This window comes from Neoarius graeffei, chromosome 1 (genome assembly GCF_027579695.1).
Source record: "Neoarius graeffei isolate fNeoGra1 chromosome 1, fNeoGra1.pri, whole genome shotgun sequence".
Classification (NCBI taxonomy): domain Eukaryota; kingdom Metazoa; phylum Chordata; class Actinopteri; order Siluriformes; family Ariidae; genus Neoarius; species Neoarius graeffei.
Window position 1 is genome coordinate 551611 of NC_083569.1, and position 24562 is coordinate 576172.

General features: G+C 45.2%; 1 protein-coding gene across 5 annotated transcripts in view; it reads left to right on the forward strand.

Annotated features, from left to right (window-relative positions):
* Positions 1-24562, forward strand: part of nrd1a (nardilysin a (N-arginine dibasic convertase)) — a 36795-nt gene that overhangs the window by 7760 nt on the left and 4473 nt on the right. For all 5 annotated transcript variants that reach the window (XM_060927347.1, XM_060927320.1, XM_060927312.1 and 2 more), the window contains exons 3-26: positions 258-492; positions 807-888; positions 1758-1911; positions 3022-3095; positions 3592-3687; positions 4512-4634; positions 4945-5002; positions 5302-5375; positions 5545-5614; positions 6241-6318; positions 6424-6544; positions 10185-10243; positions 10353-10407; positions 10633-10737; positions 10912-11035; positions 12742-12828; positions 12929-13048; positions 13485-13536; positions 13673-13823; positions 14167-14294; positions 16171-16333; positions 18386-18417; positions 18505-18643; positions 22972-23019. In XM_060927347.1, coding sequence (XP_060783330.1) covers positions 258-492; positions 807-888; positions 1758-1911; positions 3022-3095; positions 3592-3687; positions 4512-4634; positions 4945-5002; positions 5302-5375; positions 5545-5614; positions 6241-6318; positions 6424-6544; positions 10185-10243; positions 10353-10407; positions 10633-10737; positions 10912-11035; positions 12742-12828; positions 12929-13048; positions 13485-13536; positions 13673-13823; positions 14167-14294; positions 16171-16333; positions 18386-18417; positions 18505-18643; positions 22972-23019 — 2428 coding nt within the window. The remainder of the gene's footprint in view (positions 1-257; positions 493-806; positions 889-1757; positions 1912-3021; positions 3096-3591; positions 3688-4511; positions 4635-4944; positions 5003-5301; positions 5376-5544; positions 5615-6240; positions 6319-6423; positions 6545-10184; positions 10244-10352; positions 10408-10632; positions 10738-10911; positions 11036-12741; positions 12829-12928; positions 13049-13484; positions 13537-13672; positions 13824-14166; positions 14295-16170; positions 16334-18385; positions 18418-18504; positions 18644-22971; positions 23020-24562) is intronic.

The following is a 24562-nucleotide window of genomic DNA, read 5'->3' on the forward strand; positions in this document are numbered from 1 at the left end:
GGGTGGAGTGAGGATAAACCTGAGAGCAGGTCAAACCCAGGAATAACCAGAACAGGAAACAATGACCAAATAAGGACAGGGGAAGACAGGAAGTAGAGTGGACTCTGCTGATCTCTGTGCAGGCCTTGTGGGAACAATACATATCATATTTCTATTACACACACACATGTTCACACCTGTCTCTCTCTCTCTCTGACTCTGTTTCTCCGTCTCCATTACACTAACAGTCTGTCTTTCTCTGTCTGTCTGTCTCTCAGGTATATAGAGTTGAATAACGGCCTTCGTGCTTTGCTGATCTCAGACTTCAGCGTCTCTGAAGGGAACTCGGATGATGATGACGACGATGATGAGGAGGAGGAAGAGGAGGAGGAAGAGGAGGAGGAATATGATTCAGGAGAAGGAACAGATGATGAGTCAGAGGAAGATGATGATGAGCAGGACAATGATGAAGAGAATGAGATGAAGAAGAAGAAAAAGGATTCAGAGAAACAGGTCCGTCTCTCACACATGCACACACACCCTTAATACACGTGCTACTATACTGTTACAGCTAACAAAGTAAACAAAATGGACGCCAGTGAGAGTAAGTCAGGGGTCCAGCGGTGCTATTTCTGTTAAAACATAAACAAGGCAACAGAAAGTAAGAAAGACGTGGACGCTGTTCAGAGGGAGACGAGAAACCATGACCGAATATGGAAACCGAATAGGGTCAGAATTGTGGGACGTCATAATCATGTGGCTGGTGTGGGTTTTTTCCTCTCAGTCTTTTTGTTCACATTGTGTGTGTGTGTGTGTGTGTGAGACAGTCAGCAGCAGCTCTGTGTATCGGTGTGGGGAGTTTCAGCGACCCTGAGGATCTGCCGGGACTCGCGCATTTCTTGGAACACAGTGAGTGTAAACACGTCCACCTTATCACTGATATCACACCATCGCTCACACCTCCCTTCGTGCTGTATGTAGTGTGTGTGTGTACTAGGTACAGATGTGCCCCTGTAACCCTCAGTATGACTCTAGAACCTTCTGGTTGCATCTCTGTGTCTGTCTGTTTAATCCCGTGATTACAAAGCACAGAGCGGAGTGTGAAAGTAAGACAATCCCCTGAATACGATAAAAACTAGAACACACAGCTCTGCTGGATTCACTGCTGCTGGAACCGAGAGTGCACAGCCTGGAAGCACATCAACGTTGCCCTCATTATCTCTCAGCTTCTGGGATGTTGTTCCACCATGTTCAGAACACAGGTGTGGGTTGGTGTCCTCGAGCCGGCGTGCGGTTCTGATCCGACTCTGACCTAGCTGAGTAAAAGTGCTCTTTCCCACAGCGCAGGTCTCCACACGGTTCACTCTGTGCAGGGGATTTATTTAGTTTTAATGGACAGCGGATCCCGCAGGAATTCCTCTGGGAGAGTAAACAGTCCATTAAAACAAAAGGAAATTAAAAACCCGGAAAGTGTAGACGTGAGCAGTTTACTGTAGAGATTATTTCATCTAGTGTGACATATTTTCTGGGATCCTCTTCCTGAGTGCAGTTCTAGTGCCCTCAGTTCCACTAAAATCAACTCTGAGTCCTCCGTGTAACTTTTTAAAGCGTCCCTCTAGAAGGTTCTGTGCTCTGTAATCTGTGGTGTGGCTCTAGTTTTCCTGCTGCATCTGCAGTTCCAGAACATTCCCTGATCTCTGTACATGGAAACAAATAAATGGGCTCTGTCCCAAATCATAAGATCATATGCTTGTATTCTCTCTCTCTCTCTGTGTCAGTGGTGTTTATGGGCAGTGAGAAATACCCGCGTGAGAACGGATTTGACGGGTTCCTGAAGAAACACGGCGGCAGTGATAACGCCTCCACCGACTGTGAGAGGACTGTGTTCCAGTTTGATGTGCAGAGGAAGAGATTTCGAGAAGCCCTTGACAGGTTCATGAGTCGTGGCTCAGAATAATAAAACACACAGAATAGTAAAGAGGCTCAGAATCATCAGAACTGGGGTATAGAGTCAGAACCATACATTAGAGTCAGAAGTGTAAACTAGTGTCAGAATTGTAATTTGGTCAGAACCGTGGATTAGAGTCAGAACCGTAAGAAAGTGTCAGAATTGTAATTTGGTCAGAACCGTAGATTAGAGTCAGAACCATAAATAAGTGACAGAACCATAGATTAGAGTCAGAACTGTAGACTAGAGTCAGAACCATAAATAAGTGACAGAACCATAGATTAGAGTCAGAACTGTAGACTAGAGTCAGAACCATAAATAAGTGACAGAACCATAGATTAGAGTCAGAACTGTAGACTAGAGTCAGAACCATAAATAAGTGTCAGAATTGTAATTGGTGAGAACCGTGGATTAGAGTCAGAACTGTAGATTAGAATCAGAACCGTAAGAAAGTGTCAGAATTGTAATTTGGTCAGAACCGTAGCTTAGAGTCAGAACCATAAATAAGTGACAGAACCATAGATTAGAGTCAGAACTGTAGATTAGAGTCAGGACCATAAAAGTGACAGAACCACAAATAAGTGACAGAACTGTAGATTAGAGTCAGAACTGTAGATTAGAGTCAGAACCATAAATAAGTGTCAGAATTGTAATTGGTTAGAACCGTGGATTAGAGTCAGAGTTGTAATTGGTGAGAACCATGGCTTAGAGTCAGAACTGTAGATTAGAATCAGAACCGTAAGAATGTCAGAATTGTAATTTGGTCAGAACCGTAGCTTAGAGTCAGAACCATAAATAAGTGACAGAATTGTAATTTGGTCAGAACTGTAGATTAGAGTCAGAACCATAAATAAGTGACAGAACCATAGATTAGAGTCAGAACCGTAAATAAGTGTCAGAATTGTAATTTGGTCAGAACCGTAGATTAGAGTCAGAACCATAAATAAGTGACAGAACCATAGATTAGAGTCAGAACCGTAAATAAGTGTCAGAATTGTAATTTGGTCAGAACCGTAGATTAGAGTCAGAACCGTAGATTAGAGTCAGAAGTGTACACTCTACACTGTGCCATGTTTATGGTGTTTTTTTTCCAGATGGGCTCAGTTCTTCATCTGTCCTCTCATGATCAGAGACGCCATAGAGCGAGAGGTGGAGGCCATCGACAGCGGTGAGGAAACGCACGCCAAGCAGCGTGACTACACATTAGCATGTTATTAGAATGTAATTAGCATATCATTAACAGGGATGAACAACTGATGAGTTAATTAGCTCAGGGTGTAGCTCAGGTCTGTGTTTTAAACCGACTCAGCTGGAATGTAATTGAATGCCGTGAGTCGAGCAGTGCAGTAACTACATGACCAGACTAGCAGAGAGAAGCGAGTGTGTTTAAGGTCATGTAGCGCTGTGTGTTTGAACCATTAACAGAAAACCCTGATGAGCTGAGATCGATTCCGCTGTAACGTGAGACGCTAACGGATCTGAGCTTTAAAACTAACCTCTGAGAGCTGAGCTCTAATCTCTCCACCCCTGCGTTTGTGTAGCACTTTACAAATCTATCAGGTTCCACGACAGTTTATTTTTAGTAACATACTGAAACTCAGGATCTGGAAAAAAAAAAGAAAGAAAGTTTGTGTAAATGTTTAATTTTTTTGTGTGTGTTGTAGAGTATCAGTTAGCGAAGCCGTCGGACTCGCACCGTAAGGAGATGCTGTTCGGCAGTCTGGCTAAACCTCTTCACCCCATGGCCAAGTTCTGCTGGGGTAACTGTCCACACCGGGCATGTCTCGCTTACACAGCTGCTAACGCGAGTAACGTCACCAACTGAACGTGTGTCACGGCCTGCGATTCGTTACGTAAATTACATCGTGTAGGTTAACACTGAGCAAGTGCTAAATATTTATGCTAACAGTAAAGTCCGTCCTCTCGCTGCTTTGGCGTGTATGCTAGTTTTCTCTTTATTATTTACATCAGGAAAATATTCTTCCAAACAAGCCGCACCAGATTCACAAGTGTTTCTTGTTTTCTTAAACAGTAAGGCTGACGGGCAGCGTCACAAAATCAACACCAAATAAAGAGACAAAAAAAACCATTATTATTATTATTATTTTGTAAAAATATGAAAATTACCAGAAAAGACGATGCTGTAAGGAGTGTATTGTTGTTTTCTTGCTGGTGAAGTGAATGAGCATGCTAACATGCTAGCACGTGGCTGTTAGCTATGTAGCCACTTTGATAAGTGACTGTGGAAATGAGACAGAAACATCTGGAACATCAAAATTTACCTCAGAGATGATTAATACATGATTATTAAGAAGCCTAAAGTGACACTTGAACTACACTTAGCAACAACTGCTAACGTCAGCGCCCGTGGGTTCCGCCATTTTGAGAAGCGTTAGCATTGTGTCATGACATGTAAACATTTTTGTTGTTCTTTCTTTTTTCCCTTTATTAAATTCCTTTCTTTGTTTTTATTTATTTATTTATTTTTTTGCTAATCTGCGTTTCATGCATGCTAACAGACCTGTTGTGTCCCAAATATCCTCATAAAGCCAGTGCCCTAACGAGGTCTACTTTACTGTGTAAGGGAACGCACAGACTCTGAAGACCGAGCCGAAGAAAAACAAGATAAACGTGTACAAGCGTCTGAGAAAGTTCTGGAAGAGACACTACTCCGCTCACTACATGACACTAGCCGTACAGTCCAAAGGCAAGTACGCTAATGCTACGTCTCGTTTCTGTCTTATACACTTCCCCCGTTCTGTTACTTTAACACTTTCAGCTTGAGTGAAAGTATTAGTTAGACAGGCTAGTTAGCAAAGCAGCTAGTTAGCATGCTATCTAATTGATAAACCAGGTAATTTGCATTAATGTCTACTTGGTTGGCTAACTGTTTAGTAAATCCGTTCTTACTCTTGCTAGCTACTTAGCCAGTGTGATGGGAGTGCACACTTTGTCCTAGGGCACTTGGAAAGCCCTAATGGAACCCTTGTGTGTGTTTGGTGTTGTTTGTCCCTCAGAGACCCTGGACACTCTGGAGCAGTGGGTCAGAGAGATCTTCAGCAACATCCCTAACAAGTGAGTAGCAGAAGTGTACTGAGGGCTGTTAGGACACGACCATGAGTCGAGTGCTAATAAAACTACTGATTACTGGATGAGGACAGAACCGGCGAGTTTTGAACATGCTGACGGATTTCCAGACGATGATGTCATCATGGCTGTTACAGCAGCCGGCCAATCAGCAGCTTTGCTTTCCTCTTTCTTTACTTCATGGTTTTTTTTTTTGTTCTTTCTTTTCACTCTTTTTTTTTTGTTGTTGTTTTCTTTCTTTCTTTAATAATAATAATAATGCTAATAAAAGGTGTTTGATGTTGCAGTGGTCTGGCCAAACCCGACTTCTCTCACCTGCTGGAGCCGTTTAACACTCCCGCCTTCAACAAACTGTACCGAGGTAAAGGCGTGTGGGCGTGTCCCAGTCCTCACACACTATTCATTATATATTCCATCATCAGTCCACTGTGGGCGTGTCCCAGTCCACACACCCCAATCACAACCATTCACATTGTCTTTTCAACACTTTTCATAAAAGCACACCTTTGAGAACTTTGTGTGTGTTGCAGTGGTGCCTGTGAGAAAAGAACACTCCCTCACCATCACGTGGGCGTTGCCCCCTCAGGAGAAACACTATAGGTACTGTACACATTACACTACTCAAGTAAAAGGTTTACCTGTGCTAACTGTATTATCTGGGCTCGTTAACGTACCTGAACTCCTCTTCCTGGCCCGCTGCATCACAGTCTGGTTCAGGTTCGTGACTCAAACTAAATTACCTGAATGGATAATGGATCCATCCATCCATCCGTTATCTATAGCGCTTATCCCTCAGGGTGGTTAGTGAGCTGGAGCCAATCCCAGCTGACTCCAGGTGAGGGGCGGGGTTCACCTTGGGCAGGTTACCGATCTATCGCAGGGCTACGCAGAGACCATCACACACACTCACACTCTCACATGCACACCTCTGGGGGGTTTAGAGGAGCAGGGTTAACCGAATCCACGTGTTTGGACTGGGAGGAAACTGGAGATCCGGAGGAGGAAACACACACACACACAGGGAGAACATACACACTCCACACAGAAAGACCTCAGTCAGCCATGAGGCTCGAACCTAGAACCTTCTTCCTGTGAGGCCACAGTAAGAATCACTGCACCACCGTACCGCTCGGCAAAAATACTCGGGCTACTGAAGACCAAATGATTTACCTGGACTGATGTATGATTTCACACTGTGTGTGTGTGTGTGTGTGTGTGTGTTGTAGGGTGAAGCCGTTACACTATCTTGCCTGGCTTATCGGTCATGAGGGAGCCGGCAGCATCCTGTCTCTGCTCCGGAAGAAGTACGTCACACGCGCGCACACACACACACACACACACACTTTTATTATGTACACCTATGAGATATATATTTGCGTGTGTGTGTGTGTGTGTGTGTGTGTGTGTAGGTGCTGGGCGTTGGCTCTGTATGGTGGTAACAGTGAGACAGGGTTTGATCAAAACTCCACTTACTCCATCTTCAGCATCAACATCACACTCACTGACCAAGGCTTCCAGAACTTCTACCAGGTCTGCACGACACGGGGGACACGACACGGGGGACACGACACGGGGGACACGACAGGACACTACACAGGGTACACTACACAGGGCACATGACGGGACACTCCACAGGGTACACTACACAGTACACTCCACAGGGTACACTACACAGGGTACATGACGGGACACTCCACAGGGTACACTACACAGAGTACACTACACAGGGTACACTACACAGGGTACATGACGGTACACTCCACAGGGTACACTCCACAGGGTACACTACACAGGGTACACTACACAGGGTACATGACGGGACACTCCACAGGGTACACTACACAGGGTACACTACACAGGGTACACTACACAGGGTACATGACGGGACACTCCACAGGGTACACTCCACAGGGTACACTACACAGGGTACACTACACAGGGTACATGACGGGACACTCCACAGGGTACACTACACAGGGTACACTACACAGGGTACACTACACAGGGTACATGACGGGACACTCCACAGGGTACACTACACAGGGTACACTACACAGGGTACACTACACAGGGTACATGACGGTACACTACACAGGGTACACTACACAGGGTACACTACACAGGGTACATGACGGGACACTCCACAGGGTACACTCCACAGGGTACACTACACAGGGTACATGACAGCACACTCCACAGGGGACACTACACAGGGGACACTACACAGGGGACATGACGGGACACTCCACAGGGAACACTACACAGGGGACACTACACAGGGGACATGACGGGACACTCCACAGGGAACACTACACAGGGGACACTACGCAGGGGACATGACGGGACACTCCACAGGGAACACTACACAGGGGACACTACACAGGGGACATGACGGGACACTCCACAGGGAACACTACACAGGGGACACTACACAGGGGACATGACGGGACACTCCACAGGGAACACTACACAGGGGACACTACACAGGGCACATGACGGGACACTCCACAGGGAACACTACACAGGGGACACTACACAGGGGACATGACGGGACACTCCACAGGGAACACTACACAGGGGACACTACACAGGGGACATGACGGGACACTCCACAGGGAACACTACACAGGGGACACTACACAGGGGACATGACGGGACACTCCACAGGGAACACTACACAGGGGACACTACACAGGGGACATGACGGGACACTCCACAGGGAACACTACACAGGGGACACTACGCAGGGGACATGACGGGACACTCCACAGGGAACACTCCACAGGGGACACTACACAGGGGACACTACACAGGGGACATGACGGGACACTCCACAGGGAACACTACACAGGGGACACTACACAGGGGACATGACGGGACACTCCACAGGGAACACTACACAGGGGACACTACGCAGGGGACATGACGGGACACTCCACAGGGAACACTACACAGGGGACACTACACAGGGGACATGACGGGACACTCCACAGGGAACACTACACAGGGGACACTACACAGGGGACATGACGGGACACTCCACAGGGAACACTACACAGGGGACACTACACAGGGCACATGACGGGACACTCCACAGGGAACACTCCACAGGGAACACTACACAGGGGACACTACACAGGGGACATGACGGGACACTCCACAGGGAACACTACACAGGGGACACTACACAGGGGACATGACGGGACACTCCACAGGGAACACTACACAGGGGACACTACACAGGGCACATGACGGGACACTCCACAGGGAACACTACACAGGGGACACTACACAGGGGACATGACGGGACACTCCACAGGGAACACTACACAGGGGACACTACACAGGGGACATGACGGGACACTACACAGGGAACACTCCACAGGGTACACTACACAGGGCAAATGACGGGACACTACACAGGGTACACTACACAGGGTACACGGGACACTACACAGGGCACACTACATGGTACGGCACGCTACACAGGGGACACAACACGGTACATGACACAGAGGACACTACACAGGGGACACAACATAGGGAACACTACACAGGGTACATGACATAGGGAACACATCATAGGGATTATAAATTACACCAATTATATTTTCATTATTGGTGTAAATAGTGTATTTAAGCATGTAATTAGTGTAGTTAAGGGTGTAACTGTTGAAATTAGTGTAGTTAAGGGTGTGATTAGTCTAATTAGTGTATTTAAAGGTGTAATTGGTGTAATTAGTGTACTTTAAGGTGTAATTGGTGGAGTTGAGTGTAGTTAAAAGCGTAATTGGTGGAGTTAAAGGGATAATTGGTGTAATTAGTGTACTTTAAGGTGTAATTGGTGGAGTTGAGTGTAGTTAAAGGCGTAATTGGTGGAGTTAAAGGGATAATTGGTGTAATTAGTGTACTTTAAGGTGTAGTGTAGTTAAAGGTGTAATTGGTGTAATTAGTGTACTTTAAGGTGTAATTGGTGGAGTTGAGTGTAGTTAAAGGCGTAATTGGTGGAGTTAAAGGGATAATTGGTGTAATTAGTGTACTTTAAGGTGTAGTGTAGTTAAAGGGGTAATTGGTGTAATTAGTGTAGTTAAAGATGTAATTGGTGTAATTAGTGTACTTTAAGGTGTAGTGTAGTTAAAGGGGTAATTGGTGTAATTAGTGTACTTTAAGGTGTAATTGGTGGAGTTGAGTATAGTTAAAGGTGTAATTGGTGTAATTAGTGTACTTTAAGGTGTAGTGTAGTTAAAGGGGTAATTGGTGTAATTAGTGTACTTTAAGGTGTAATTGGTGGAGTTGAGTGTAGTTAAAGGCGTAATTGGTGGAGTTAAAGGGATAATTGGTGTAATTAGTGTACTTTAAGGTGTAGTGTAGTTAAAGATGTAATTGGTGTAATTAGTGTGGTTAAAGATGTAATTGGTGTAATTAGTGTACTTTAAGGTGTAATTGGTGGAGTTAAAGGGATAATTGGTGTAATTAGTGTGGTTAAAGGTGTAATTGGTGTAATTAGTGTAGTTAAAGGGGTAATGGTGCAATTAGTGTAGTTAAGGGTGTAATTAGTCTAATGAGTGTAGTTAAAGGTGTAATTGGTGTAGTTAAAGGGGTAATTGGTGTAATTAGTGTGGTTAAAGGTGTAATTGGTGTAGTTAAGGGGATAATTGGTGTAATTAGTGTGGTTAAAGGTGTAATTGGTGTAGTTAAGGGGGTAATTGGTATAATTAGTGTGGTTAAAGGTGTAATTGGTGTAATTAGTGTGGTTAAAGGTGTAATTGGTGTAATTAGTGTGGTTAAAGGTGTAATTGGTGTAGTTAAGGGTGTAATTGGTGTAATTAGTGTGGTTAAAGGTGTAATTGGTGTAATTAGTGTGGTTAAAGGTGTAATTGGTGTAATTAGTGTGGTTAAAGGTGTAATTGGTGTAGTTAAGGGTGTAATTGGTGTAATTAGTGTGGTTAAAGGTGTAATTGGTGTAATTAGTGTGGTTAAAGGTGTAATTGGTGTAATTAGTGTGGTTAAAGGTGTAATTGGTGTAGTTAAGGGGGTAATTGGTGTAATTAGTGTGGTTAAAGGTGTAATTGGTGTAATTAGTGTGGTTAAAGGTGTAATTGGTGTAATTAGTGTGGTTAAAGGTGTAATTGGTGTAATTATTGTAGTTAAGTGTGTAATTGGTATGCAGGTGGTGGATCTGGTGTTTCAGTACGTGAAGATGCTGCAGCGTGTCGGCCCTCAGCGCAGGTAAGAAGCTTCCTGTTATCACGCGCTCGTCTGTGTTCACCTGATAAACTCACACACACGGAGTCAGACGTTCCGTTCAGTTCTTCTTAACTGCTGATGTTTTGTGCAGAATTTATGAGGAAATCCAGAAGATTGAAGCTAATGAGTTCCGCTACCAGGAACAGGTACGCTCGTTAGCATTTACACATTAGCATATGTGATGATTTTGTTATTAGCATTCATGCGCTAGTGAAAGGCGAAACGTTATTCTTGGAGTAACTTTAGCATTTGTTAGCATTATCAGTGTGTGAAAATGACAGATCTTCAGCACTGTGTGTGATTGTTAGCTGGAAATGTTGACTTTTGATAGCATTATCTGTGTGTGTGTGTGTGTGTGTGTGTGTGTGTAGACAGATCCGATTGAGTACGTGGAGGACGTGTGTGAGAACATGCAGCTGTTCGCTAAAGAGGATTTCCTGGCCGGAGATCAGCTACTGTTCGAGTTTAATCCTGAGGTATACACACACACACCACTGAGCAAATGAACAATCTAGTGCTAGCATAATTGTTTGCTAACGCTAGTTAGCCTGTGTTAGCTTGTTAATGACCAGGATATGTAAGTAAAGGTGTGAGTGGAGATCAGTAGTTAGCGAAAGCTACGCTGTGTTTTGTTCCTGTTTGTGTATCAGGTGATCGGCTCCATCCTAAATCTCCTCACTCCAGATAAAGTGAACTTGTTACTGCTGTCTCCGGAACACGAGGGGCTCTGTCCTCTACAGGAGCGGTGGTTCGGCACTCAGTACAGCATCGAGGGTGCGTGTTAAAGGTGGACGGATCGACGTCACTTTCATAAAGCGTGCTACAGCTTTCAACATGTCTGCGTTTATCGGCTATCATCGTAAACATTTCCTGCTTTTGTTTACACAAGAAGACTTTTTAAAGTATCAGAATCAGGATACTTAGTTCTGGATTGAAAATACGTGTGTGTGTGTGTGTGTGTGTGTGTGTTACCATGGAGATGAACAGACTAGTAAAAGATGACAAAGTGCTGAACTAATTTGTCACATGATCTCGTGCGCAAGTGAAGAGATGAGGACAGAACTACAGTATATTCACTGACCGAGTGAACAGGAGACTCACTGACTCCGCTGATTCACTGGAGTAGAGAGGGATTAATCTCAGCCATGAACAACAGACTCACTGACTCGATCGATTCACCAAACCAGGGTGTGCTAGTGTAGTGTGTTAGCGCAGGGTGTGCTAGTGTAGTGTGTTAGCGCAGGGTGTGCTAGTGTAGTGTGTTAGCGCAGGGTGTGCTAGTGTAGTGTGTTAGCGCAGGGTGTGCTAGTGTAGTGTGTGTGTTAGCGCAGGGTGTGCTAGTGTAGTGTGTGTTAGCGCAGGGTGTGCTAGTGTAGTGTGTTAGCGCAGGGTGTGCTAGTGTAGTGTGTGTTAGCGCAGGGTGTGCTAGTGTAGTGTGTTAGCGCAGGGTGTGCTAGTGTAGTGTGTGTGTTAGCGCAGGGTGTGCTAGTGTAGTGTGTGTTAGCGCAGGGTGTGCTAGTGTAGTGTGTGTGTTAGCGCAGGGTGTGTTAGCGTAGTGTGTGTGTTAGCGCAGGGTGTGCTAGTGTAGTGTGTGTGTTAGCGCAGGGTGTGCTAGTGTAGTGTGTTAGCGCAGGGGGTGCTAGTGTAGTGTGTTAGCGCAGGGGGTGCTAGTGTAGTGTGTGTGTTAGCGCAGGGTGTGCTAGTGTAGTGTGTTAGCGCAGGGTGTGTTAGCATAGTGTGTGTGTTAGCGCAGGGTGTGCTAGTGTAGTGTGTTAGCGCAGGGTGTGTTAGCATAGTGTGTGTGTTAGTGCAGGGTGTGTTAGCATAGTGTGTGTGTTAGCGCAGGGTGTGCTAGTGTAGTGTGTTAGCGCAGGGTGTGTTAGCATAGTGTGTGTGTTAGCGCAGGGTGTGCTAGCGTAGTGTGTTAGCGCAGGGTGTGTTAGCATAGTGTGTGTGTTAGCGCAGGGTGTGCTAGTGTAGTGTGTTAGCGCAGGGTGTGTTAGCATAGTGTGTGTGTTAGCGCAGGGTGTGCTAGTGTAGTGTGTTAGCGCAGGGTGTGTTAGCATAGTGTGTGTGTTAGCGCAGGGTGTGCTAGTGTAGTGTGTTAGCGCAGGGTTTGTTAGCATAGTGTGTGTGTTAGCGCAGGGTGTGCTAGTGTAGCGTGGTGTGTGTGTGTGTGTGTGTGTGTTAGTGCAGGGTCTGTTAGCATGGTGTGTGTGTGTTAGCGCAGGGTCTGTTAGCATGGTGTGTGTGTGTTAGCGCAGGGTGTTTTAGCGTGGTGTGTGTGTTAGCGCAGGGTGTGTTAGCGTGGTGTGTGTGTTAGCGCAGGGTGTGTTAGCGTGGTGTGTGTGTTAGCGCAGGGTGTTTTAGCGTGGTGTGTGTGTTAGCGCAGGGTGTGTTAGCGTGGTGTGTGTGTTAGCGCAGGATGTGTTAGCGTGGTGTGTGTGTTAGCGTGTTAAAGTAGTGCTGTTGTGCTGCAGATATCCAGCAGCAGTGGAGCGATCGCTGGGCCTCAGACTTCGAACTAAACTCAAACTTCCACCTTCCTGCTGAAAACCAGTTCATCGGTGAGACTCACACACACACACACACACACACACACACACACACACACACACACACACACAGCCTTTTCGCTCACAATGCTGTGTGTTTTGTTCTCCTCAGCGACGGACTTTATGCTAAAACCCTTGGACGGTGAAGACACGGAGTTTCCTGTTAAAGTCGCCGACTCTGACCGAGGGTGTGTGTGGTACAAGAAGGACGACAAATTCAAAATCCCTAAAGGTGTGTGTGTGTGTGTGTGTGTGTGGCTTTTAGAGAATCATGTGCCTTAAATACACCTGAAAGTGTAATAATTCTCTGTTAAAACCCAGAATAATCAGATTGAAGCACTCGCGGTCTGATAAACTAAAACACGCTCAGTCCCGCGGGATAAAGATGGACTGACTGGAGATGTTTAGCTTCAGAACCTGCATGCTAAGCTATCTTGCTAGCCGGCTAGCTTAGCTAATGTTAGGACTGAGCAGATGGTGGTTGTCATGGTAACGTAAGGTTGGACTCTGACAGGGCTTAATAAATCAGTGAGAGAACGTGGAGGTAAAGTGAAACTCTGATAACGTGAGCTAGTTTGCTAGCAGTTAGCTAACCGCCATGCTAGCTTGTGTTCTAGAAAAGTGCACAACCCAAGGTCTCTCTCTCTCTCTCTCTCTCTGTGTGTTAGCCTATGTGTGGTTCCATCTCATCTCCCCGCTGATCCAGAAGTCCCCGAAGAAGTAAGCATGGAGTATTTCACAACATAAGTGTTTTGAATGTCTGTTCACGTCTTCTCTGTCTCACCCTCTCTGTCTCACTCTCTCTGTCTCACCCTCTCTGTCTCACCCTCTCTGTCTCACCCTCTCTGTCTCTCAGTCTGGTTCTGTTTGACATGTTCGTCAACGTGTTGCTGTATAACGTGTCGGAACCAGCGTACGAGGCGGACGTGGCTCAGCTCGAGTACAAACTCACAGCGGAGGAACACGGACTCGTCATCAAGGTCAAAGGGTTCAACCATAAACTACGGGTGAGACACACACACACACAGCTCTTCTAGAACGTTCCAATCGAGTCGTACCTCATTAAAGTGTCTCGGTTCTAAACTGTAAACTCTTCTGTCTCTTCCTCCTGTCTCTCTCTTTTTTTTTTTTTCCTCCTCACACTGATAATCATTTCCTTTCTTTTCTTCCTCCTCATCTTCCTCTTCTTTCTTCTTCCCTCTGCACCTTTCTTGTTCCTCACTGTTGTCATTAATCATCCGTGTCTTCGTGCTCAGCATCTTCTTTCTCCACTTCCTGTTCTTTTTCTGGTCGGTGTAAACGTTAGTAGGTGACCTTGACCTTGGTTTGTGTGTGATGTTTGCTGTGCAGCTGCTGTTTAACCTGATCGTGGATCATCTGGCTGGTTTCTCAGTGCCGCCGGACGTCTTCAGCATGTTTACAGAGCAGCTGAAGAAGTCTTACTTTAACATCCTGATAAAGCCAGAGAAACTCGCCAAGTGAGTGTGTTCTCTCTCTCTCTCTCTCTCACACACACACACACACACACACACACACACACACTGGTCATGTTTAGAGACTGAAGGAAAATGGTGTTAAAGCAAATTCAGTACACATAGATTATACACACTCAGTGGCCACTTTAATAGGAACATGATGTTGACTCTAATTAGGGATGGCGAAAACTAAAAAAAATCTTGACCGACCACCGAGCCTCATTAGCCGGTTAAAGTCGGTTAACCTATGAGTTTATACAGGGATGCAAACGGCGCGCCTTTTTCACGGCTCGTGCAGATCCGATTTTTTTTGGGGGGGGGGAGCGTTGGAGTGTCTGAATAATTTCATCAGAGTAAATTCTGTATTAAAATTACTCCATAAGCAAATGCCTTACAGTCCATGAAAAAGTCGGCATCTGCGCCTTTAGTTTGTGTGGAGCGATATGATCTGCAATAACATGCATTGTTGGCTACAGACCGAAACATACTTTCAGAATGCACTGGCCAAGGCCGGACTAAACTCCATGCGCCTTCTAATAATAATAATAAAAAAACAGAATAGTAATTTGTAAGCTAAAAAGCCTGTGTCTACACTTTTTTCTTTAGCCGAGTGGCAGCTGTGTTCAACTGGGGCGGGACATGACTGAATGGGTGTTTCTGATTTGTCAGCTGTCGTCCTTACACCGCATGGCGTGCCCCAAGCGTTTACAACACAGAATTCCAGGTTCTCCGCTCCAAAATCGGCAGCTTCAAAACGATTGATTTTTTTTTTTCACCGACAACCAAAAAAAAATTAACCGGTTGACGTTGATTCGGTCAACCACCGGTCAAACGGTCATCGGTTAACATCCCTAACTCTAATACCCCTTTTCCACCAAATCAGTTCCAGTGCTGGTGCTGGTTCACAACTCGTTCAACTTGTGAGCCAGCTGAGAACCAGTTTGCTTTTCCATAGCTCGCGGTGCTAAGCGGAGCCACATCATTACGTCGCTGTATACGTCAGTTACGTCGCTACGTTTGCATAAACCTTGGCGCGAATATCGAAGCAAAAACAACATGGAAGAAGCAGCAGCAACAACAATAATAATAATAATGGATGACTTCGCGTTTGTACAGCTGCTGCTTCTCGTCGCTTAAAAATGGCGATCTTTCGCGGTCTTGTTATTGTTGTTGGTCTTAACAACTCCGCCCCCCGCTGACGTAAGCGGTTCGTTCCTCTGGCCCAGCAGAGAGTTGGTGCTAGCCTGGAACCGGTTTTTCTGGCCCCAGAGCCAGTTCTTTGTCAGTGGAAACAGAAAACCCGGTTCCAAACTAAGCACTGGCCCCGAACCAGCCCTGGAACTGCTTTGGTGGAAAAGGGGCAGAAGATCCCTGTTCTTGGCTGCAGGAGCGGAACCCGATGTGTTCTTCTTTCTGCTGGTGCATGCTGACCTCTCTTTCCCTCTGACCCTCTCTCATCAACACGGCGTTTGTTTTTTCCATCCACAGAACTGTCGCTCACTCACTCACTCACTCGATGATGTTTTTTGTTTTCCGCACCATCCCGTGTAAACTCTAGAGACTGCTGTGTGTGAAAACCCCAGGAGATCAGGAGCAGGTTCTGGAATACTCAAACCTCACACTGATCTGGCTCAAACTCACACCCATACCACAGGGAAAGAAAGAAAGAAAGTCACACTTCACTGTGAGATCACAGTTTTTCCCGTTCTGATGTTTGCACTTTGTGAACGTTAACCGAAGCTCTTGATTTGTATCTGCGGGATTTGATGCGTCGGCTGGTTAAAGAACTGCAGAAGACAGAAGTGTATGGGTGTTCCTAATAAAGTGGCTGGTGAATGTCGTTTCTTTATTTCGCGCTGTTCGGTGTGTGTGTGTCCAGGGACGTGCGCTTGTTGATCCTGGAGGCTGAGCGGTGGTCAGTGGTGGAGAAACACCAGGCCGTGATGGAGGGGATCAGCGTGGACGAGCTGATGGAGTTTGTGCGCAGCTTTAAGGAGGAGCTTTACGCTGAGGGACTGGTGCAGGGGAACCTCACTCGCACGGTATACTGCACACGCCTACCACCATGCGTCCTCATTGTAGTCCAGCAAAAGGGGCGTGGCCTAATAAAAGTTTCCATATCATTGAGTCATGGATTCGACTTCGTTAGCATTCGTCATTTTGTCACACAAAGACACAGCGAGTGAGCCATCCCATAATATACAGTCATGTGAAAAAGAAAGTGCACCCTCTTTCAAGTCTAGGTTTTAAGCGTCAGGACATAATAATAAAAAAAAAAATCATCTGGTCCTTACCAGGTCTTAAAATTACGCAAATACAACCTCAGATGACCAATAACGCACGGCATATTCACCGTCATTATTTATTTCACACAAGGTAAGCCAAAAATGCAGTAGCAGCGTGTGAAAAATTAAGTACGCCCTTACTGCTTCCATAGAAATTATGAAGGTCAGATGTTGCTGATCAAATGAATTTGATTAATTGATCAGCCAGCGTGGCCACCTCTTAAAAAGCAGAAGTTTTGGCAGTCTGCTGGTCTGGAGCACTCAGGTGTGCGTTAACACAATGCCAAGGAGGAAAGACATCAGCAATGATCTTAGAGAAGCAGTTGTTGCTGCACATCAGTCTGGAACGGGTTTTAGGCCATTTCCAAACCATCATTCTACTGTGAGAAAGATTATTCAGACGGGGAAAACATTCAAGACCGTTGCCAATCTTCCCAGGAGTGGACGTCCTAGCAAATTTACTCCAAGGTCAGACCGTGCAATGCTCAGAGAAACTGCAAAAAAACCAAGAACTACATCTAGGACTCTACAGGCCACAGTTAGCATGTTAAATGTTAAAGTTCATGACAGAAAAAGACTGCGTAAGTATGGCTTGTTTGGAAGGGTTGCCTGAAGAAAGCCTCTTCTATCTAAAAAAGAACATGGCAGCATGGCTTAGGTTTGCAAAGATGCATCTGAACAAGCCACAAGCCTTCTGGAACAACGTCCCTTGGACAGATGAGACCAAAGTGGAAATGTTTGGCCATAATGCAGAGTGCCATGTTTAGTGAAAACCAAACACAGCATATCAGCACAAACACCTCATACCAACCATCAAGCACGGTGGTGGAGGGGTGGTGATTTGGGCTTGTTTTGCAGCCACAGGGCCTGGGCACCTTGCAGTCAACCATGAACTTCTCTGTATACCAAAGTATTCTAGAGGCAAATGTGAGGCCATCTGCCCAACAGCTAAAGCTTGGCTGCAGTTGGGTCATGCAACAGAACAATGATCCCAAGCACAGCAGCAAATCTACAGCAGAATGGCTGAAAAAGAAAAGAATCAAGGTGTTGGAATGGCCAGACCTCAGCACAATTGAAATGCTGTGACGAGACCTTAAGAGAGCTGTGCATAGCCCTCAAACATGAATGAACTGAAGCAATGTCGTAAAGAAGAGCGGCCCAGAATTCCTCCACAGCGATGTGAGAGACTGATAAAATCATACACAAAGCGATTGCTTCAAGTTATTGCTGCAAAAGCTATTGAATCATGGGGTGTACTTACTTTTTCACACATGGATTCTGCAGTTTCACTTAATTTTTGTTAAATAAGTAATGACACGGTGGAATCTGTTGTGTGTTGCTTTACACCTGAGGTCAGATTTGGATAATTTTAGGAGCTGGTGAGGGTCAGGTGATTTTTGTTATGTCTGGATTGAAAACCCATGTAAGTGGAAGAGGGTGTACTTTGTTTTTCACATGACCGTACACATCTCTTATAACAAGTATTCACATGGTTGCGAAGGCCGTCCTCTAAAATTCAGAGACCGTTAGTCAAAGAAACGGACAAGAGGTAAAAAGTAACTCGGTGATGCTACCAGCACCGTGCTTCAGCGTTCTGAGGCCACGATACTGTACGAGATACTACTGACCCTATCTAGGGCACTACACGCGCACTAGAATACAGTTATTCAAGTCCCAACACAACTCATTACATTTTTGTTATTTGCACTAAAATATCTCTGCAATTTGCCTGAAGATGAAAGTATTGGCACCCTACGGTGCACGTGTGGTTTTCTGTGTGTAAAAACGGCGTGTTCATCTTATCTGCAGGAGGCCGCGGACTTTCTGAACTACCTCACACAGTGAGTGACGCCTGTACATGTTATATGTTCGTTATGAAAGTTAGACGGTGACATCCAGGTGGTAACGAGTGTGTGTGTGTGTTTCAGTAAACTACAGTACAGGAAATTATCATCAGAAGTTCCTGTTCAGTTCAGGGTGGTGGAGCTGCCGCAGACACGCAGTGTGTGTAAAGTGAAATCTCTCAATAAAGGAGATGCAAATTCAGAAGTCACTGTTTATTACCAGGTACAAAAACTGTTATGTAATTTTATTAATATTCTTGTTGTGTTAAAATAATATCCTTTCATTTATTATCCACTGCTGATCCGGATCCGGGTCGCCAGGGCAGAGGAGCCCAGACCTCCCTCCCTGGCCGCTTCCTCCAAATCTTCCTGGGGGATAACGAGGTGTTCCCAAGCCAGCTGTGAGATATAATCTCTCCGGCGTGTTCTGGGTCTGCCCCAGGATCTCCTGCCTCAGTGCCTCAGAGTTTAGGGAATAAAAGGGTCTGAAGCAGAGAACAGGAGGGTGCGATTAAAAAGGCTGAAGCCCTTCACCGTGAACCAAAGGCCAGAAAACTGGGTTTATCTGAGACACAGCTCCAAGGCGTTTGGGGAGGAATTTCTGATTTATTGTAATAGAACTGAGATATATAGTAATGAATCAGAAATTTGACTAAACATAACTTTATTTTTTTTGCGGTCTGGTTTCCATCAAATCCTGTGCTTTGATTGGCTGGCGAGCGGGCCCGTATCCTACGGTCCGGACCCCGGTTACGGACCTCTGGCAACTCACTCGTTCACAACAACAACAAACATCTCACCTCATCTCATTATCTGTAGCCGCTTTATCCTGTTCTACAGGGTCGCAGGCGAGCTGGATCCTATCCCAGCTGACTACGGGCGAAAGGCGGGGTTCACCCTGGACAAGTCGCCAGGTCATCACAGGGCTGACACATAGACACAGACAACCATTCACACTCACATTCACACCTACGCTCAATTTAGAGTCACCAGTTAACGCATGTCTTTGGACTGTGGGGGAAACCGGAGCACCCGGAGGAAACCCACGCGGACACGGGGAGAACATGCAAACTCCGCACATAAAGGCCCTCGCCGGCCACGGGGCTCGAACCCGGACCTTCTTGCTGTGAGGCGACAGCGCTAACCACTACACCACCGTGCCGCCAACAACAAACATGGTAGCAATTTTTGTCAACAGAATATCATTAATTTTACAGCATGGATAGCGATAACGACAGTGTTCACAGCGAAAGCGAGTTTTACTCCCCTGAGGAAGAAGAAATAAAAGAAAACGTTTCAGGAGAAAGCTAAAAACCTCTAACTGTTGCTAACGGCGAGCAAAAACATGGCTGAATCCTGAATGACTCCTATTTGTATAAATAGGGGACGACATAGGCGGCAAAATGTAGTTTTTTTCCTGCCATGGAAGTGCACTTGTATACCGAGGAGGAAGCCATTTGCATTACAGCTGTGAATGAGGATTCGAAATGGCGGCTCGGCTCGGTTTCCCCTTTCGGGCGCTCTCGTTTTCTGTTAGAATTTGGTAAAGAAAAAAAATATAAATATATTATTTACCAGCTTAAGGTCGGTCCGTATGGTGAAATACCGTGACCTCGGCCCAGAGGGCCTCGCTCAGTACTTTCAAGACCTCGGTCACGGTATTTCACCATACGGACCTCCCAGCTGGGAAATAACACACACATATATCTTTGATGTTTACAAAATCAATTAACAGTTACTAGACCCCGAAGCCGTTTGTTTTCAGGATAATGGCTGGCTGATGAAATTATTGGCTGGCTAGCTGACTCAGCCAAAACCTTAATGGCTGCTGCAGCCACCAAAATGTTTATGGCTACAAATGGCTGATACTGGACGTCACTGTGTGGCATATATCCGGGCGAACGGATCAAACAAATGGTGGGAATAAAAAGCAAATTACCACAGGTCCCCTGGTCTCTTACTTCATTGTAAATATAAATCTAGCAAGATTGTAGTTCAGTGCTAATAATAAGCTAATCTGGATTGTTCGAGGAAGGCATCTAGCTATCTACTCTCACTAGCAATGACCAGTGAAGGACTGGCAGCTATCTTACTATGATGAAAGTAGAGTGGTGGAGTACTTTTTTTTTTATCAATCTCGAAGTATGTGAAACAAACAAACAAACAAAAAAACCTTTACACTTTCCCTCAGCAGCGGCAAAGAATGCAGCCATCTCGTCGATATCGGAGTCGATTGATGCTCTGGGTGGGTTCCCGGGTTCCCCAGTGTATCGTGGTAACGGTGTGAGGGGCAGGAAGCCAGACAGGTAGTCACAACGGCAAGCTTGTGGTGGCTCTCTGTGCTGTGATATCAGTTCTAAATCTCTACAGTGTATGCCTATACGTCTCTATTGTGTTACTACTAGTGTGTACAGTTGATCATGTTTGTGTCACTTTTCTTGTAGCTCATGATGTGGATAAACCCATTATTTGATGTACACAATTCTTAGTGGCTCAGCCAAATTTTATTAGATAGCGGCTCAAATTGGCTTACAAAATTATTGGCTGGCGGCGGCTCAAATTCTAAATGGCGGTTTTAGCGGCGCCTGGCGGCGGCTTCGGGGTCTAACAGTTACAGTAACTTGATTTTGTAATTATCAAAAATATATGTTTTGTTTAGTCAAATTTGTGAACAGTCTGAGTGTTGATCGAATCCTAAAGCTTCTGTAACAGTGTGTGTAGTGAGATCGGGTACTGAACCTGATCCAGGTGTTTATATGTTCGATCGTCCCCTTTATCCTTCTTTTCTGTGAAAGGAGCCGCTCTGTCGCCTTTTGCGCAAGTCTCTTCACTTCAGATCAATTTAAATTAGGTCCAAATTTTATATATAAGTAAATATAAAGCCTGTGACATCCCCTTTATTTTAAGGAGGTTCAGAGTTCAAAAGATTTTTCAGATATTTTGAAAAAAAACCCGTGCGTTAATTTCTCACAGTATTTTTGCACTATATAAGTTATAATAAGTGAATCTATATTCAGCTGATAACGAGTCACACTTCCTGCAACAGCAACTGTACAAAAACAAATACGTATAAACTCGTATATATTATGGCCCAATCCCAATTCTAATTTCTACCCCTTCCCCTTGAAACTGAGCTACAAGGGATAGGGCTTGAAATTCAACCCCTACGTATTGGGATAGCCCTTCAACGATCGCATACGTCATCGCGTACCTCCGTCAGCGTTTACGTTAGCAAAACGCGACCAAATGCGTCATTGGCTGCGACCAGCCGCTACAGTCAGAGCCAGAGGCAGAACCAGAAATCTCTGCTGGCAGGGTGTGATTTGTTAACTAACACCACTGAATGGGATATCTTTGGCGCTTCGTGCACCACATCCGACAGAATGAGGTGTCAGAACACTCATGTAAACAATAAAAGCGAGAATAATGGAACAAAACGTACGCAGTCAAGCAACCGAAAACAATACTCACTCCCAAAGCTTTTTAGCAGCAGCTTGGATTTCAGAAATCGCTGCTCATTCTCAGCTCGAAAGCGAATCAAGCGGCGTGTTTCCTCTGGATAACAACTTAAAACACGTAAATAATGGAGAAAATACATTTATGACAATCTTTCGCCGCGGGAACCGCCATCTTTCTGAAATCCGCATGAAATCTCGCTGAAATCCGCATGGCATTGTGGGAAATCACTCAAACCCCTTCGTTCGGAGTCAGCTCCAGGAAAATCTCCGTTTGGAGGGGTACAGAAGCCCTACCCCTTCCCCTACCCCTCCGCGTTAACTGGGATTGGGATACCCCTACCCCTTCACGTGAACGCGCAAAATGGAGGGGAAGGGCCAAGGGGTGAAATGGGATTCGGCCTTATAGTTTTAATGATTACTGTTAACATTAACTGCATGACAGATGTTGAGTCTTGATCTGTGACTCCTCTACAGGGATACACCGCATTCTGTCACAAGTCAAAATGTAAACGATGCCAATGCGCCGAGTGGGCGGGGTTAACCCAGAACAGGCCGTATACAATAATGGGATAGCGATCGATATTTATAATTTAATATTTAGCTGACCAGCACTTATACACCGACCCGTACACAGACGTATTCGGGGCGGATCCAGGAAAACGGGAAGAGGGGCATCAACCCAGTAAGGCCGGGGGTCCGGGGGCCACCAGAGTCCCCAAGAAACTCTGCAGTTTTTAAATGTCCAGCGATGCATTTTGAGCCGTCAGAGACGTGTTGTAAATGAAATCTCTGAAAGAAAATTACCGTATCAAAGTGTTTTAAAACTAGGAACTTTCAAAACCATTTTATTAGTCGCTGAAAGTGATCTTGTCAGAGTTGCAGGTTTACTGTATGCGTAATTACCACTGATATAGGGTCATATTTATGAAAGTTGCGTTGTCATATAATGCATTACCACATGACACACTACAGTGTAGAACGCTGACCACAAAACACCTCCTATCAGTAAATTAATCAATTTATAATTATTGTAAATGATTCCGGGTTCAGGATCAAAACAGTTCTCTTTATTGTTTTTGTTTTTTTTCCCCAGTCTGGAGTGAAGAACCTGCGAGAACACACACTGATGGAGCTGCTGGTGGTGAGTGTGTGTCAGTCATAGTGCACCTTACAGCAGCCAACTAATCCCCAACTTCACTTTGACTCTCACTCAGTAGTCTCTGTGTCTCAATAATGGCCTTTGTGACTCCGCCCTAATGAAGAAGTAAGGGCGTCTGTGAGTCACTGCGAATGGATTCAGTTCAGTTTTACAGTGGGGCAAAAAAGTATTTAGTCAGCCACCGATTGTGCAAGTTCTCCCACTTAAAAAGATGAGAGAGGCCTGTAATTTTCATCATAGGTACACTTCAACTATGAGAGACAGAATGGGGGGAAAGAATCCAGGAAATCACATTGTAGGATTTTTAATGAATTAATTGGTAAATTCCTCGGTAAAATAAGTATTTGGTCACCTACAGTTGTGTTCAAAATTATTCAACCCCCAATGCTGTAAAGGGTTTTGGGGAATTCCGTGTACATTTGTAATTGTGTTCATAATGACATCTTACAAGGTCTTGTTAAAGAACCAAATGCAACTAAAATGACATCAATTGCTTTTGTAATAAAGTATTAAATGGCCTTTTTGTGATTTCTTCATTGACACAATTATTCAACCCCTTTAAGACTACCACTCTTAAGAACAGAGGTTCATTCAAGTGTTGAAAACACCTGTGGATGTCAACGAGCATCAATCAAGCATAATAAGCACCAATTAGGCAGATTTAAAAGGACTGTGATACTCAGCTCCTTCTAGACATTTACTGGTGTGTTGACAAACATGGTGAAGGCAAGAGAACGGTCCCAGAAGACAAGAGAAGAGGTTATTTCTCTTCACAAGAATGGCAATGGATATAAGAAGATTTCCAAAATGTTAAACATTCCAAGAGATACTATCGGAAGCATCATCTGTAAATTCAAGGCAAAGGGCACAGTGGAAACGCTACCTGGTCGTGGCAGAAAGAAGATCCTGACGGCGACTGCTGTGCGCTACCTGAAGCGCCAGGTGGATAAAAATCCCCGTGTGACTGGTGAGGAACTGAAAAAAGATCTGTCAGATGTGGGCATTGAGGTTTCAGCACAGACAATAAAGCGCACACTGCGTAATGACAGCCTCTATGCCAGAACTCCCAGGTGCACCCCCTTGCTGACTCCAAAGAATAAGAAAAGTCGACTGCAGTATGCCAAAAGTCATGTGGACAAGCCACAAAAGTTTTGGGAAAGTGTTCTGTGGACTGATGAAACTAAATTAGAACTGTTTGGGCCCATGGACCAGCACTATGTTTGGACCAGGCCTATGAAGAAAAGAACACCTTGCCTACTGTGAAGCATGGCGGGGCGTCAATTATGCTTTGGGGCTGTTTTGCTTCTAATGGTACAGGGACGCTTCATCGTGTGCAGGGTACCATGAATTCTCTTCAGTACCAGGAAATCTTGGAAGAAAATGTGATGGAGTCTGTCACAAACCTGCGGCTTGGGAGACGTTGGACCTTTCAACAGGACAATGATCCTAAGCACACATCCAAGTCCACTAGAGCATGGGTGAAGATGAAGGGCTGGAACATTCTGGAGTGGCCATCGCAGTCAAA